This window comes from Cydia fagiglandana, chromosome 13, assembly GCF_963556715.1.
Source record: "Cydia fagiglandana chromosome 13, ilCydFagi1.1, whole genome shotgun sequence".
Classification (NCBI taxonomy): domain Eukaryota; kingdom Metazoa; phylum Arthropoda; class Insecta; order Lepidoptera; family Tortricidae; genus Cydia; species Cydia fagiglandana.
In genome coordinates, this window is record NC_085944.1 from 10,491,964 (window position 1) to 10,509,169 (window position 17,206).

General features: G+C 41.0%; 2 protein-coding genes across 2 annotated transcripts in view; one reads left to right on the plus strand and one right to left on the minus strand.

Annotated features, from left to right (window-relative positions):
• The window catches only part of LOC134670261 (UDP-glycosyltransferase UGT5-like), a 225,299-nt gene that overhangs the window by 71,084 nt on the left and 137,009 nt on the right, over positions 1-17,206 (minus strand). The gene's annotated exons all lie outside the window — the stretch shown is intronic.
• Positions 452-16,905, plus strand: LOC134670263 (UDP-glycosyltransferase UGT5-like). The gene is made up of 5 exons (XM_063528009.1): positions 452-534; positions 707-941; positions 3,391-3,989; positions 14,802-15,024; positions 16,322-16,905. The coding sequence occupies exons 1-5, from the start codon at positions 532-534 to the stop codon at positions 16,819-16,821; spliced, it is 1,560 nt and encodes a 519-aa protein (XP_063384079.1). The 5' UTR covers positions 452-531; the 3' UTR covers positions 16,822-16,905.

A 17,206-nucleotide genomic window follows, 5' to 3' on the forward strand; every position in this document is an offset into this window, starting at 1 on the left:
GTCAGTCCCAATAAAAAGTGTTTTTTTTTGTATGGGGACCCCCCTATATTTTAACTTTATTTTATTTTTAGATTTTTTCCTACGGTTGCACACAATAACCAAGCTGGATTCCAAATTTCATCCTTCTAGGTCATCTGGAAGTAGGTTAGGTTTAGGTACTATAAGTCATAAGTCAGTCTTAAAATTTACGACTTTTTGACCTTCATACCTTTATAACCGTTTGAGCTAGCTTCATGAAATTTGGGCTTCTAGATATCCTTATGGATATAATTAAACACACGTAGTTTTATGTGTTTACGTCAAAGATGTTTTGAGTTATAGAAGGGTCAAAAGTGGCACCAAGTGGTTCGTGTAATATTACACTCGGCGCTGGCTAGCCAGTTCCTTTGCTTGAACTTGGCTTGACACGCTGCCGCGTGTCTAGATTGGCCTCTATGGCTCTGTTGAACTGGTCCGATCTTCTAACTCAGTCAAAGCCAGTGCGTCACCCAATAAACTCCTTCCGCTAGTTAATCTTGAATATAAATAAAAATGGTTCGTGTTTTTTTAAAAACATCCTCATTTTTAGTGTTCCATACAAAATTTTGTTTACGGCACATAAGTTTATGGGATCACTTTGGTCTTGCAAATAAGTGAAATGCGTTTTTCTCAGAGACCGTTTTTTTGTTCTTAACTGCAGTTGATTTAATATATTTTTTCATTTCAGGATAGTTTAATTTTTTTGTTTATTCTCGCAAGCGCGGTCTGCTGTCAGTGCGCCAATATTCTGTATGTGATACCTTTTACCTCAAAATCGCATTATATCATGCTGAGGCCGATAGGTTTGGAGTTGGCCCGCAGGGGTCACAATGTGACAGTGTTTACAGCCTTCAAGGAAACCGAACACGCACCAACCTATCATCAAGTTATGGCTGATGACAAAAAGATTTGGGATGTATCAGGTACAGTGATAATAATACAAAGATAATTTTAATACAATGATAATCTATGGACACAGTCGGTATTAAGGCAGGATTCCACCAGTGTGCGGCACTGTACGGCACAAGCATTAAGTAGGTACAAAAATGCTTGTGCCACACAATGCCGTACCTACTCTGGTGGAATCTCGCCTTTAGAGTATTATTTTTGTTGCGTCGGTACATAAAGGGTTACATTAAGGGTTAGGGTAGGGGTAGGGGGAGGGTTTTTTTATTAAAATACATACATATGTATGTTAGTATGTAAGGTATTTGTAATATAGGCCTTGTTGCCTGAATTAAATATCTAAATAAATAAATAAATAAAGACAATTAGAAATAATTCATCTACTTAACGATTCATGTTCTCAGAGTTACCTACTTGTGTTAGCCGACACAAAAAATACGATGCTTTCTTTTATTTTAGTTCTATTAAATGTAATGACTGTGAGTTAGGATTTGTAATTACTTTAAAGATACCTACTAAGTGGATGAGTTATTAGTGTAGAATAGATGAATCATGAAAATAAATTAGGCAGTACAACTTGCTTGTAAAATAGGTATTCTATTACATATTTTGATATCGCCATAAGGAAAATCATATTATGAGAGAATACATTTCTGGACCAGAAATGCCACTTTTGACACTAAAATATCAAATTCATAACAGGAAAACAAAATCAGTATCGAGCTTTTGCTCTTGACAGATTATATGTTGATCCTAAAGGCCTGTGCACATCGGATGCGTATGCGTAGACGTGCACGTGCGGTTTGTAATACATATTCTTATGAGAGACGGCACACCGCTTGCGTGACGTGTGCGTGTACGGATAAGCGCAAGTTCACGTATACGCACATGCAGCTGATTACTTAATTGGTCTCCATTCGGGTACAAAACCCTAAATATAACTCTGGTAACTAAAAACCGGGCAAGTGCGAGTCGGACTCGCGCACGAAGGGTTCCGTACCATAATGCAAATAAAAGCAAAAAAAAAACGGTCACCCATCCAAGTACTGACCCCGCCCGACGTTGCTTAACTTCGGTCAAAAAACACGTTTGTTGTATGGGAGCCCCATTTAAATCTTTATTTTATTCTTTTAGTTTTTAGTATTTGTTGTTATACCGGCAACAGAAATACATCATCTATGAAAATTTCAACTGTCTAGCTATCACGGTTCGTGAGATACAGCCTGGTGACAGACGGACGGACGGACGGACGGACGGACGGACGGGCAGCGAAGTCTTAGTAATAGGGTCCCGTTTTGCCCTTTGGGTACGGAACCCTAAAAACTACTAAGAAAATATGTTTTGGATTTGTAAATATGTCATTACAAATACGTGTATGGCTAAATATGGTATATCTTGCAAGGTCAAGTGCTCATGCATAATCATGGTTACATACCAGGTTTGTTTCCTTGTTGAGTGTGATTACGCTAACGCGGACGCTCGTCCAGGTGAGGAGACCTTTAGCGAATGTTTGATCTCATATGGTGCCATTTGGACAATAATTCTTGACTACTTGACATCTTGTTTCACCCATCTTCACCTCGCTTATACTTATAGGTAATAGTGAGAGTGAGATGCGGGGCAAGTGAGATCAAAATGACATCAATTTGTAATCTTCGAATAAGCTCGAGACAAGATCTATAATACCTATGCGTAATATAATAGAACGGTCCATTACACAATCACATTACCTTCTTTAGGTATCTAGTACATTCCTTGGGTAGCTTATGCATTCTCCCGCAGAAAAAATATGTACCAGGAAAATGAATATACATATAAATATTCTGTCTTTTTGAATATACGAGAAGGCTAGGCGAACGTCAGCTTGTGAAGTGTTGTTATAGTCGAACCAAGCTAACCATGTACACGCCCCGTAGACAACATGCCAATCGCTATCTCTCCGTAGCGAACGAAACACAAATGTCACTGTCACACTGATATGGAAGAGCGATAGAAAGATACAAAGCGATTCGATGGCGAAGCGGAAGCGATTGTCACCTTGGCTAGGCCGCCTGTAACGTCATATTGTTACAGTATTTCGACCTTTATGGTGATATCCCCACAATTATTAATAATAAAGTGTGTGCAGACTTAGATCGGTTCGACTCCAGCTTTGTTATCTCGTTTAGTTCAGGTTTTAAAATTTGCTTTTTATTTGTCTGTCACCTCTGCTTTTTTTACCATTTATTAACATACAATATATATACAGTGGTACTACTAAACGAAATTAATAACTAACTTAAATCTAAAATAGGCCCCTGAGGCATTGTACCAAGGATGCTGGCGGCATTTCCCCGCTGCATCGCAATGCTATAAGTTGAACAGTCTGAAAAGGACGGTTGAAAGGGTGGCATTATATAAAAGACAACATAATTTGTGCTACATAATGATAATTTGATTAACATTGTTGTAAATATTATATTTCAGAAGGCGGACGACCGAACGTCTTTACAATGGTGGACATATCCGAAGAAGCATTTTATGACAAAATTCTCTGGGGTGGAGGTTTAGCATCCACTGAGGTAGCACTCAGCTCGAAACAAATCCAAGATTTTCTAAAGCAAGATCATAAATTTGACTTGATAATAAGCGAAATGTTTTTCCAAGAAGCTACTTATGTTTTAGCGCATAAGTACAATGCGCCATTGGCTCTAGTAACCACATTTGGTAACTGCATGAGGAACAATATTATCATGAGGAATCCCCTACAGTTAGCAACTGTTATAAATGAATTCATTGTTATCAAAGAGCCGCACAGTTTTCTTGGGAGATTGAGGAACTTTTATTTTGCCGCCTATGAGTACTTTTGGTACAAAGTCTGGTACATACAGAAGCAGGAAGCATTGGCTAAGAAGTACATAAAGAATTTGCCTGAGCCTGTTCCAAGTTTAGAAGAACTGCAGAAGAACGCATCGCTGTTTCTAATGAACAGTCATTTCAGTTTTGACACTCCTGCAGCGTATTTACCTAATTTAGTTGAAATTGGAGGAATACATCTGACTCATAAATTTGACCCTCTCCCAAAGGTAACGTATAATTGACTACTATTATTTATACAGGGTGATTCAGGAGACGTGAGCAGGACTAACACTGCGCATTTCGTAAATTATAAGCAACTGTTTCGTAGCAGTATTAGTGAGGTTAACGTTAATTTTATAGTCGTGTTGAAAAAACAAGTTATTAATTTATTTACGACATGCATGGTCACCCTACAGTTAAAATACTAAACTACCGATATTCTGTGTCAAATTGAATGTCATGGTCTGGTTACTTTTGAAAACTCGTATCTCACTCTAGTTCAACAGTTTAATTTCTTCGTAATCATAATGCTGTCATTACGGTTAAAGAGATTTTATATTTATTAATTAGGTCTTGTAGGGTGACCATGATTGTCGTGAATTAAATTTACCCTCACCAAAAAGTTAAAAAATTATCAGCTACTGAGTGTGCAGGATTAGTCCTGATGCTCATGTCTCATGAATCACCCTGTATAAATGTGTTTGTGCGCCTACCTTTCTTAAGTCGACGAATGGAGTGGAAGTTGACGTTCAAGAGGCTTCATAACAATTGCAACCGCTTTTGGTAAATCTAAACTCGAGACTGAGAGGAACTTTGTCATAAAAAAGTATTTTGCTAGGTTTCGGCTCCGCAAGTCCGTTTATATATACGAAAGTGGAATTTTGTAGCTTACACCAATAATCACAGAGTCCATACCTAATAACAAGCATGATACGACCGGACCGCGTGTTTTAAATATAGATTTTATTATTTAAGTTTTTAGAAACATGTTTAGCTACAAAACGTGTTAGGGAGGTCGTGTAAACCTGTAAGATTGGCCAATTGATATTTGATAATAGAATACGACGTTTTATGGCCTATGTCTAATATTAGACGTAATTTACAAATCATGGCATGAGAGAATAATGAATGGGTTCAAAAGTCAGTGTTATCGTGACGTTGGCTATTATGTACTCGTTTGTTTGTCATATTTCTATAGTTTGTGAGAGAAACTGATATTAAATTAACCAAAATTATGACGATGTAATTATAAGAAGGATAAAATTGATTTAGCAGCATTAAAAAAATACTTATAAGCATCATGTTATTTTGCATTCAATGGTAACATATGTGGTATTATCTATGAAAAGGGACCTTATTGTCGATGGCGCTTACGACTATAACTTCGATGAATAAAATACGTAGTAGGTTTAAATTGAACATTCTGGCTCATTTCGGTTCGCTCGGTCCCAATTTAGCAATTAAGTTTCTCTGAATACTGGAACATTCAATTTTCTTGTCTATCCATTGTGGAGGTCAATTTTATTTATATTATGTAACGCTGATGAACTGATCAGTCATCGAGTTTAAAGGTCCCTTTTTATTGTTTTTTTTAATAACTCGTAAACGGTAGCCTGTAGCAAAAAATGTTCTGATACATAAGTAATCTACATACAATTTTCTACATTAAACATTCTATAAACTTTTTCGCTACCTTCAATATTTAAGGGAGAAAGTAAATTATACTCAATACATAAATAAATATTATAGGACATTTTAACATAAATTACCTACTAAATATTCCTGCAAGGAGTAATAAGGTCTGTTTAATAAATAACATTTTAGCCTTTTTGTGAATTCATTTGAATTATTGAACTGCTTAATTAAATTAAATTAAATTATTTATATCAGAAATTAAATTTCCGTAATATATTAGTAGCTTATTATTTCTCTTAACCTATGTTAGTGACTACCTATGTTATGTACTTTATTTAGATTTAATAGACATGTAGGCTACTCCAGTACTCCCAGAAAGCGCCATCTATCCTGTCTGCTACAGTGGCTAGGAGACTGTTGGCGCAGCCGCGTACGCGCCGCACCAGCGACGCCACCCGCTTGCGTATGATGGCGTGGAAGCCGTCGGTGCGCGTCTCCGCGAACATACTGCTAGCGCTGCAATAGCGCGGCAGCCCCAACAGCATCCTAAAAGCGTTATTATATTGGACGCGTAGGGCGCTGTAAGTTTTTTGAGTAAAGTTGATCCATAGGCTGCAGGTGTAAAATGACTGGCAGTACGCCTTAAAAAGGGTGATTTTATTGCTAGTGCACCTTGCGAACCTACGAATCATCATATTACTTCTTACTGTCAGCACCCTACGCTCCCTTTCCCATCTACGTCATCTTTTAGCGATGCGGTTACCCAGTGTCCCAAGTACTTAAATTCTCTTACTACTTTAAGAGGAGTGCCATTCAGTCTCATTGGAGGTAACATTTGGTCGTTTAATTGGACTATTCTTCCTCTGAAAACTAGCAGCTCGATTTTAGAGACATTGTACTTGAGACCCGGGGCCTCCGCATACCGCTCACAAACACCTACTAGCGTCCTAAGGGCGTCGATCGATGGGCTTAGCAACACCATGTCGTCCGCGTAACTGATGTTATTTATGAACGTTCCATCTATTGAACATCCGACCATAGTGTTGCTAAGCTCCTCGATCAGCCGATTGACATATAGGCTGAAGAGTCTGGGCGACGCAAGCCCCCCTGCCTGACCCCGCAATCCAACCTATACTCATCGGATAGCGAACTCGCCCACTTAACGACATTGGTTTGGTGGCCGTACCAAAACCTGAACAATTCCACCAATTCCCCGGGTAAAGACGTCTCCTCGTACAGTTTTTGCCAAAGTCTGTTATAGGACACCAGATCGAAGGCTTTCGAGAGATCAAGAAAACACGCCAAAACTGGTTTTTTCCTGTCTGAGTAGTATCGGACAGTGTGCTTAAGACAAAGGACTGCCGTCTCGGTGGATAAGCCCGGCCGAAATCCAAATTGTGCGTCATAAAGCACCGTGTGTTTTTCCAACTGTTTGTCAAGCACACTGTCCAACACCTTTACTACAATCGTAGCCAACGAAATGGGCCTATAATTTTTAATGTCCGAGGTGTCTCCTGTACGGTTTTTAATAATTGGTACTACCACGGTTCGGTTCTCATCATGTCGCTCGGTATATAAGTATGGCTGACACAGAAGTTGAAGAACATGGCGAGTACTCTAGGTAAGTGTACCCCTGCATGCTGAAGGTGCTCAATGCTAAGGGAGTGGTGTCCTGGCGACTTCCCTTGCGTCATGTTCTTCACCACCGATGCCACCTCCTTAGCTGTAATTCTCACCAGAGGCCCCGAAGGCACACACCTCGTTGGAGGTGGGCCCCCGCAGGGCCCCAAGGGAGACTCAACCTTGAAATGCTTCTGAAACAAATCAGCTATCTCCTTAGGCTCGCTAACACCCTCTACACTTACAGGGAGGCCCGCCCCCGGTCTCAATTTATTAGTTTGCTTCCAGAAATTTTTAAAGTCATTAATCAAATAAATTTTTAATGTCATTACTTAAAAATTATAGATGTTGGTTCCATTGTACTCAATACTTCTTTTCAAATGTATATAATTATTTGATTGCCTACATGTACAGTCGACGTCAAAGAGAAATTTACAGCCAAAGTAACAAAAAAATGTTTACACGACCTAAATGCTATGACAATAAAGTCGTGTAAATAATTTTTTGTAACGTTAGTCGTAAAGATCTCTTTGACGTCGACTGTACCTTTTTTTTTTTTTTGACGGAGTGGGAATGCGTTTACGCACGGTGCGTGGGACTCGCCGCTCCTTTCCCCTCTCCTGACAAGAGAGGGGGAGAATTCGGCCCTACCCACTAAACCCACTCCGGCGTTTCACCCTCTCTGCCGTTCGTGAGGGCGCACTGGGATCGACTAGGATGACATTCCACCACGGCGCCCTCCGTCCTATATGTACCCTACCTTATTCTTACAGGGTCAACTTGGGAATAACTCCTAACAGTTTACAAAGGTCACTCTCTTTATCCAAATTTTAATTGGCAATTTTAGAAATAAAATTGATAGTATAAAACTTGTCGAAGTCAGGGGTGCGAAATCTTGACTTCAGTCAAACTCGGCTCCGCTTGGCTTAGAATTGCTCCGAGCAATTATCAGGGTTGGCACCACTTGACTTCCTTTTGCGTGCACAACCACAGATAAGATAATCACTTGATTTTTGACAACCCTAAATAGCCGAAACAGATAGTGCCATATATTAGAACGAGACAGCATCATTCGACCCTGAACCGCTGTCAAACTTCGTTTTCGTAGGAAGTTTCCTTTATGTACGGTAGTACTATTAATTATTCTGTGTCGAAGTCTGCGTGCGCCTGTTTATACTTTATACGCTGCTAGCGGGAGGCCGAGCGCGCACGCAGGCGCATGCGCAGGCGCCGGTCACGCGCACGCACGCGCTACTCAACTCCCTGCTCAAGTCGCAGCCACAGTGCGATTTTGTGATTGCGATGGGGCGAGTGACAAATTGACAATGGAATGCAAGAGGATATTAGAAAGAGAGATGCCTAAGAGTACCATGCCATAATGAATACCTATGTTTTAGCTGTATATTGTGTTATTGCTTTATAGTGTTAATGCATTATGATGTTAATGTGTTCCAATTTGTGCCGCTTTGGCATTAGCTATAAGGTGCAATTTGTTTTGTTATAATAATAATAATTAATAAAAAAAAAAACGCTGACACTGACGGACGTCCTTCAAAATTTCTTTTCATTAATAATATTTTAACGTGGTTTTTGCCGTTACATATTGATCATTCATATACATGTTTATTATTAAATCATGCAGATAACTGTATATTTGATATATTTGATTATAAACACCGCGATCATGGGTCGCAGTCAAACAAACTACCGTGTTGACAGTTGTCATGTACCGTCGGCAATACTACGTAATGAATAGAAATGATTACAAGGAGTCAAACGAAAGCGGCAACAACAAGCGCAAGCCCACCACCCCCGCCCGCCTCGTCCACTTCCTCGTCCACATCGTCGTCAGGCGACGAGTTCGCAACGGCGCCTGACACAGACGGGTCCAGTGAGGAGAGCGGGCCGCCGCCGCCGCCGCCACGACCACCTGCGCGACGAGGGCGGCCACCACTGCTGGCACGCTTGGGGCCTGCGGGACATCCTGCCCCGCCCACGGCTCCCGCTACCGGTGGTATAGTGCGACGCATGAGATGGACTCGAAACATGAACGAGAATGTCATGCGCGCCTATTATGGGGCTACAGAGGGGGGAACACAGCTGTCCGCCTATCGTTCGAGAATACTGCCTCTGTTTCAGGCTCTTGAACCTACCATCACCGTGTCGGAGCAGCGATTATCGGACCAGGTGCGCGTCATTCAGCGGCTAAAGCGCTTGGATGACGCGACACTTGATCGGCTTCGCCAGGAGGCTCTCTCTGCTCGCGCGGACCCCACCTCGGTGCGAGATCTGCCCACCACGTCGCCGGATCCGGTGCCCGCACCCGACCTGGCACCGGGGGCGCCACGGGTTGATTTCAGTACCGACGAGGGGGACTTCGCGAGTCAGAATGTGAGTACAACTGCTAATGAGCAACTGAGGAGGACTTTGGAAGAGGCGATTACGCAGTATCGCGCCACAACAACCTCTAGGCCCCGATTACCACGTTTGCCTATGAATAGACGCAATCTAGCGCTAATGGGAGCCCTAAACGCTTTACTAGAGCCATATTTACGGACTAGTAAAGATTTAGATGATACGCACTCGATCATGTACTGCGGAGCCATCGCGGCGTGCCGTGTTGCTCGCATCAAGTTTCCGGACGCTGAACGTGCACCTAGGACCGCCGGAGGTGTCCCTGCATGGCAAGCTCGGATCGAGCGACGTATCAGCTCGTTTAGGACTCTCATCGCAAAGCTGATCTGCTTCAGGGGGGGCAACAATCGCCCCCGAGTAATGCGCTTTGTGAACCAGGCGTTCGCGGGGAAGGATATCAGGCCCCGCGACTACATGGCCAATGTCACAGAGCGCATCGACTTTCTAAAGCAGAAAGTTTATGCATTGGCAAACCGTATTCGCCGCTACAGAGAGCGTGTGGATCGATTCCAGCAGAATCGCCTTTTTCAAAGTGACCAAAAGAAGGTGTACCGGAAGTGGGAGGAAACCAACCTTCGTACACCCGACACGCAGCCGCCGGATGCTACTGCCATGACCGACTTCTGGCGTAGCATCTGGACGGTGCCTGTCGGACACACCGAGGGGGGTTGGATGAGTGTTGTTGAGCGTGAGTGCGAGTCCATCGAACCTATGGGGGCAGTGACCATCAGCCCCGATGACGTCAGTCGTGCCATCCGCACGGCCCAGAACTGGAAAAGTCCTGGACTGGATGGATTGCACAACTTTTGGCTAAAGTGGTTCCGATGCTCGCACTCGCGTTTGGCAGCACAATTTCAACAAGCCCTCGAGCTTGGTTCTCTCCCACCTTCCTTAACAACTGGTGTCACCTTCCTGCTCTATAAGTCCGGTAGTACCACGGAAGCGAAGAACTACAGACCCATCACATGCTTGCCCACACTCTACAAGCTCCTTACGTCCATTTTGAGAGCAAAAATCAACGCGCACATTGTCGCAAACAATATTCTGGCTTCCGCTCAAAATGGATGTAGGGTTGGGTCCCGTGGTACTAAAGAGCTCCTCCTCATAGACATGACCATCTGCCAACAAATCCGGCGGAACAGGGGTGCCCTGTCGGCCGCTTGAATTGACTACAAGAAGGCCTATGATTCGGTGCCTCATTCATGGTTGGGGAGGGTCTTAGAGTTGTATAAAGTTGATGCAGCTTTGAGAGCCTTCCTAAGCGCGTGCATGAGACAGTGGACCACAGTCCTTCGTCAACCAGGAGGCAGGGATGACCTCCCTGGCCCGCAGGATTTTATAAGGATTGAGCGAGGAATTTTTCAGGGCGACAGTCTGAGTCCCCTGTGGTTCTGCCTAGCTTTGAATCCCCTCAGCACCCTGCTGAAGGATTTGGGACTAGGTTGCCGGCTTCGGAGAGAGGGTGAAGTCATTTCTCACCTTCTGTACATGGATGACCTCAAATTATTTGCACCAAATAGCCAAGACCTGTCGGAGCTACTGAAAACCACGAAAGTCTTCAGTAGTGCCATCAACATGGAGTTTGGTGTCGATAAATGTGCGGTTATGTATGTACAGCGGGGGAGGGTTGTAAATTCAGCAAATTTACAACTGTCTGAGACAATGTCTTTCAGATCTATCTCTGAATCAGAAACCTATAAATACCTTGGTATGTCACAGTCGTTGGGTATTGAGGATGAGGGTATTAGACGGTCGGTGAAGGAGCGCTTTTTCAGTCGGCTCACAAAAGTCCTTAACAGTCTTTTGTCAGGAGGCAACAAAGTGCGCGCCTTCAACGCCTGGGTAATGCCCCTACTCACATACTCCTTTGGCATACTAAGGTGGACTCAGACCGAGCTGGACGCCCTGGATCGCAGGGTCCGATCACTGCTCACCACACATCGCATGCTACACCCACGCTCGTCAGTTATGAGATTGTACATCCCACGGAAGTGTGGAGGCCGAGGCTTCCTAAACGCCAAGGATCTCCACAACCGCGAGGTGTACAATCTCAGGAACTATTTCCTTAACAACGAGTGTGGGATGCATCGTGATGTGGTGGGATGTGTGGTGGGATGTGGTGGCAGTAGATAGGAACCTCACGCCGCTTTCCTTGGCAAACGAGAACTGGCGCAAACCTGTGGTACTAAGTACTGCGGATCGCAAGGCGGCATGGGAGAGTAAGGTGCTACACGGGCGGTTCTACAAGGCCCTCACTCACGGGACCCGATGTGGACCTGCTCGCGTCGGTGAACTGGTTACGATTCGGGGACCTCTTCGGAGAAACCGAGGGTTTTGCCTGTGCAATTGCAGACGAAGTGATGATGACGAACAACTATCGGAAATATATCCTGAAGGACGGTACGGTCGACATTTGTCGGGCATGCCGCCGTCCCGGAGAGTCACTCAGGCATATCATTTCCGGTTGTTCTCATCTTGCTAACGGCGAGTACTTGCACAGACATAATCTCGTAGCCAGGATTATTCACCAGCAACTTGCCCTTCTATATGGCCTTGTGGACCGCGAAGTACCGTACTACAAGTACTCACCTGCGCCTGTTCTCGAGAATGGTCGTGCCACGCTCTATTGGGATCGATCTATCATCACTGACAGGACTATTGTAGCCAATAAGCCTGATATTGTGATAATAGATCGACCGCAACGTCGGGCCGTGCTCGTTGACATCACCATCCCCCATGATGAGAATCTCGTGAAGGCCGAGAAGGACAAGTCCAGTAAGTACCTAGACTTGGCTCACGAGATAACCGCCATGTGGGATGTTGATTCGACGATCATTGTCCCGATAGTCGTTTCAGTGAACGGTTTAATAGCGAAGAGTCTCGACCAACATCTCGAGAGACTCTCGCTAGGTGGTTGGATCAAGGGACAGATGCAGAAGGCGGTGATCTTGGACACGGCGCGGATAGTACGTCGGTTCTTCTCTCTGCAGCCCTGACCACCGGTAGCTTGGGCCTTGCCCCGCTGCTGGCGGCACCCTAGGTTAGGTTTTTTATAATGTGTTTATATGTATTTTTTATTGTTTTGTAAGTGTTTTTTTATTTTACTTTTATATTCATATTATAAAAACCCTAGCCTAAGAGAAATGATGAATAAAATGAATTAATAAATATGTCAGTGTCTCACGGAAGTTTTGTTATAAAAGGGACCCACTTCCAGATGACCTACAAACTTTATATTTGGTGGCAAATGTATTTAGAGGAAAAAATCTGAGCAAGTGAAGGTCAATGACAATGTAATGAATGGGAACTCTTGGGTTAGCTAATTTAATTTAAATAAGCACCACTAGCACAAACTGAGCGCTTAGCCCGAAACACGACAATATCGTTACCTGCCTCTTTATCACTCTTTCATATTTGAACAAATAACAAAATTTAAATTTTCGCGTATCGAGGTAGGGTCTCTGTAAACAAACAGCCTTTATGAATAAATGTCATAGACGTAATAGTGAAAAACTGTTAACAGTACATCAGGTGCTACATTACGACACCCGGATATAATAAGCACATTGGGTGATGATAATAATAACAAACTAGATAACTACGTCAAAAATTTAAAGGGCCATATGTACTGTAAAACGTAATGTATCGTAATACATAGTACATTACTATATAGGCCTGGAAACGACGGGTTGTAGGCCATGTAAATATATACAGAAAACACCGTTTCTCGCCGATATTTGTGTAGTGCATTTCTCAAACTTGCAATGAAATATCTATAAGCTACGGTGAGGTGACCAAAGTTGAGAAAACATTGTCTAAAAATTTAATTTAGAAAGGAGCAAGTACCAGGGCCTCATGAGTTACGAGGTATCGTTGACCAACCCGCCAGGCCCCAGCGGCCGGGGCGCGTACGAGTAATCGTGGGCCGCGGCTGCTGTTAGAAACAAAAGAAGGTTGCTTTTGCTTTTTTTTTGCATTATGGTACGGAACCCTTCGTACGCGAGTCCGACTCGCACTTGCCTGGTGTTTTCTTTAACCTTGGCCATAGTCCCATTTGTATGGGATCTACTACCGCCGTGCGAATGTATGAACGACTAGTTTAAAGTGACACTTTTTCAATGTATTTGAAATAGGTATTTGAGTATTTATGGGTATGAAAAAGTAAAACGATTATTTCAAAATGAATTCCTTGTCCTTGGTTTATACGAACATGATACCAAACTTGACCTGACAGCTACAGGTAGGTAGAAACAGACCGCATTGTATTGCCGGAATCGCATTTCCCCTCTCCCTTTTTGGGTGGAAGCAAAGAGTTAATATCCTTAAGACATTATATCAATAAAGTATGATCCAAGGAACAATCGTGCCAAGCGGCATCGCCTGGGATAAAACGGCCAACTCAGTGCACTTCTCCATTTACATTTTCCCTTAAATATTTTTTTTAATATTGATCCTAGCAAAAAAGTATATAGAATATTTAATGTAGTAAATTTTATGTAGATTACTTATGTATAACATTTTTTTGTACAAGCCACCATTTACGAGTTATTTACAAAAAATATTAACAATTGATTTACTTTCTCCTTTAAATATTGATCCTAGTGAAAAACTGTATACAATATTTAATGAAGAAAACTTTATGTAGATTACTTATGTAAAATATTTTTATAATATAAATATTAACAATTAAAAATATTAATAATTAACTTTCTCCCTTAAATATTTTTTTAAATATTGATCCTAGCGAAAAAGTGTATAGAATATTTAATGTAGAGAATTTTATGTAGATTACTGATGTATAAGAACATTTTTTGCTACAGGCCACGGTTTACGAGTTATTTATAAAAAACTATAAAAAGGGACCATTGAACCCGATTTGTTTTCAAACACAACATGACTGATCAGTTCATCAGCGTCACATAACATAAATTGACCTGCGCAGTGGATAGACAGCTAAATTTAATGTTCCAGTATTCACAAAATCTTAATTGCTAAATTGGGACCGAGCGAACCGAAATGGGCCAGAATGTCCAATTTCAACCTACTACGTATTTTATTCATCGAAGTCTTTGTCGTAAGCGCCATCGACAATAAGGTCCCTTTTCATAGATAATACCACATATGACTAGCTATTAAATGATGTAGGTACCTATATGGGCAATGTGATTAAGTAATACCCGGCTTTAGGCTGTAATTTTGCTTTACTGTAGTGTTTGCAAATGTAAGTCGCATCAGGTTTGTTCTAGGTATGTATGGCTATGTTCTAGGTTTTAGAAAATATTTGTTTGTTTTAGTTATTTAAAACACATTATTTAATTTTTGTGATTGGTGATGGTGAAATTAAAGATGATTTATTACACATTTTGTAGGACATGGAAGACATTTTGAACAAGTCAACACAGGGAGTGATCTATATGAGTTTTGGTTCCAACGTTCATAGTTCAGAACTGCCACTCGACAAAAAACAGGCCTTCCTTAATGTGTTTAGGCGCCTAAAGTATACTGTATTGTGGAAATGGGAAGAAGAAAGTCTGGAGGGCAAACCTGACAATCTGATTATAAGAAAATGGCTGCCACAAAAGGAGATTTTAGGTAAGCCAATTGTGTTTATAAATATTAATATATTTTTTCTTCAACGATGACTGCTTCTTTATGTACTAAAATGTAGCTTACGATGTTGATAAATACCTAAAACTATTTCATATTAGGGGTCGTCCATTAATTACATCACACGTTTAGGGGGAGGGAGGGGTCAAGAAAATGTGACATATTGTGACATGGGGGAGGGGGGAGACACAAACTTTGTGACGTCACTTTAACTTCATCAGTAATCAAAAATTTATTTAAATTATTTTATTCGCTATACATTTAAATAACAAGTTTTTAAAACGATAATCGTTTTTATTCGTTTAATTTTCTTTCCTAAGCAGTTTTGGGTTATAAAATTACTAATATTTATATCGTCAAAAATATTTTGATAAAATATTAATAATGCTTAGGTACTTACTTAATTCGATTTGGCGATTTCGTAGAAAAAATGTGACGTCACACTAGGGGGGAGGGGTTTGCCAAATGTGACCAAGTGTGACAAGGAGGGGGGGAGGGCTCAAAAAACCTAGAAATTCGTGTGACGTAATTAATGGATGACCCCTTATTCGACCCTTTATTTAGACTTATTTACAAACTTAGAAAAATATTTAACATTTTAACGTTAGACTGTTGATAAATTTAGTTTGTATAAATTGACCAAAACTATTTGTTAAGTCTATAGTTACGAAATTTTAATTGGTAAATATTTATACGCATTTTGATTATACATTGGATTGAATTACGGATGTGATCGACTAAGTACCTATCACAAAGTCTCAAATATAATAGGTTAGTGTACACCTGTCCGATTTAATACATAACCCCCCATCATTTTGTCACAATATAGGTACCTAGTTCTAATAATAGAGTCTAAAGTCCAAATCAACATGGTAATATAATTTGTCATATACATTTTGAAGAACGGTCTTGCCGCGTAATTGATTTAATTCATTGGTTCAGTTTTTGTTGGCAAGAGTCCATGTCAGTAGGTATACGAGTATACCTACAATGAAATCAAGATAAATGAAATTATAATTACGTCTGTATTTTTATACGTTTTGCGGCTTAAATAATGGCCGTCGAGTGCCTACTACTGAATTTTAATCCGGTGATAGGTTTTGCATTTTATTTTATTTATTTATTGATCAAATAAGTAACACAGCAGTACAAACTTAAATAAACTTAACTTAAGCTTATATAAACTTCTTATGTTTTAGTTTTAAAATTGAATATAAATATGTAGTAGCTACGTGTGTAAAAATGTTCAACCTCTAAAACTAATACTTTGCTTTGCTTGCAGCTCACCCGAATGTCAAAGTTTTCATATCCCACGGCGGACTAATCGGGACACAAGAGGCAGTATTCCATGGAGTACCAATCATCGGAGTCCCCATATACGCAGACCAATACAACAATCTTCTGCAGGCTCAGGAAGCTGGTATCGGCAGGATCCTACAATACCATGACATCAATGAGGAAAACTTGGAATCTGCTTTACGCGCTGTGTGTGAAAATGACTCATACAAAATCAAGGCGAAGGAGTTGTCAGTTAGGTTCCAAGATAGGCCTTTTACAGCGTTGCAAACTGCCATGTATTGGATTGAGTATGTAATCAGAAACAAAGGTGCCGATTTCATGAAGAATCCAGCACGTAATCTAAGCTGGATTGAATATCATATGCTCGACGTCTTCGCTTTCTTTGTGGCGATTGCTGTAGCATTTGTTTTTATTATTGTAAAACTCATCAAGTATTTTATTACTAAAGAAACTGTTGTTAAAAAGAAATCAAAACGCAGCTAAAGTTTTTCGTTTGCCTTGTTATGTTATATTTATGAATGTTGTTATCTTTTTATGTAGAATAATAGTGTTTTGCGTCATTTTTAATATGCTTTTATTATTTGAACTTCTATAAAAACAACAATATATATTTCTGAACAACTTTAGCAGAATAGCGACTTAATGATAGATAACAGTAATAAACATTTACAAAATGAATTTTATCAAAACCTAAGCTCTAAAAGTCAACACAACTTACAAAGCTACATTGAAATTTCGGCCGCAAAAGCCCTTAAACCAAAGCCTTGTCGGATAGAACTGCGTCCACTGGAAATAATTAGGTAAACATTGGAACAAAACGTTGACGTTTGCACGGCACAGGGCCACCTTTGTCCAAGTGCTGGCTGCA

Coding starts and splice junctions, on each gene's coding strand:
- LOC134670263 (XM_063528009.1), top strand. Junction 942..3,390: donor AAAGATTTGGGATGTATCAG/GTACAGTGATAA, acceptor ATTATATTTCAG/AAGGCGGACGACCGAACGTC. Junction 15,025..16,321: donor GCCACAAAAGGAGATTTTAG/GTAAGCCAATTG, acceptor CTTTGCTTGCAG/CTCACCCGAATGTCAAAGTT.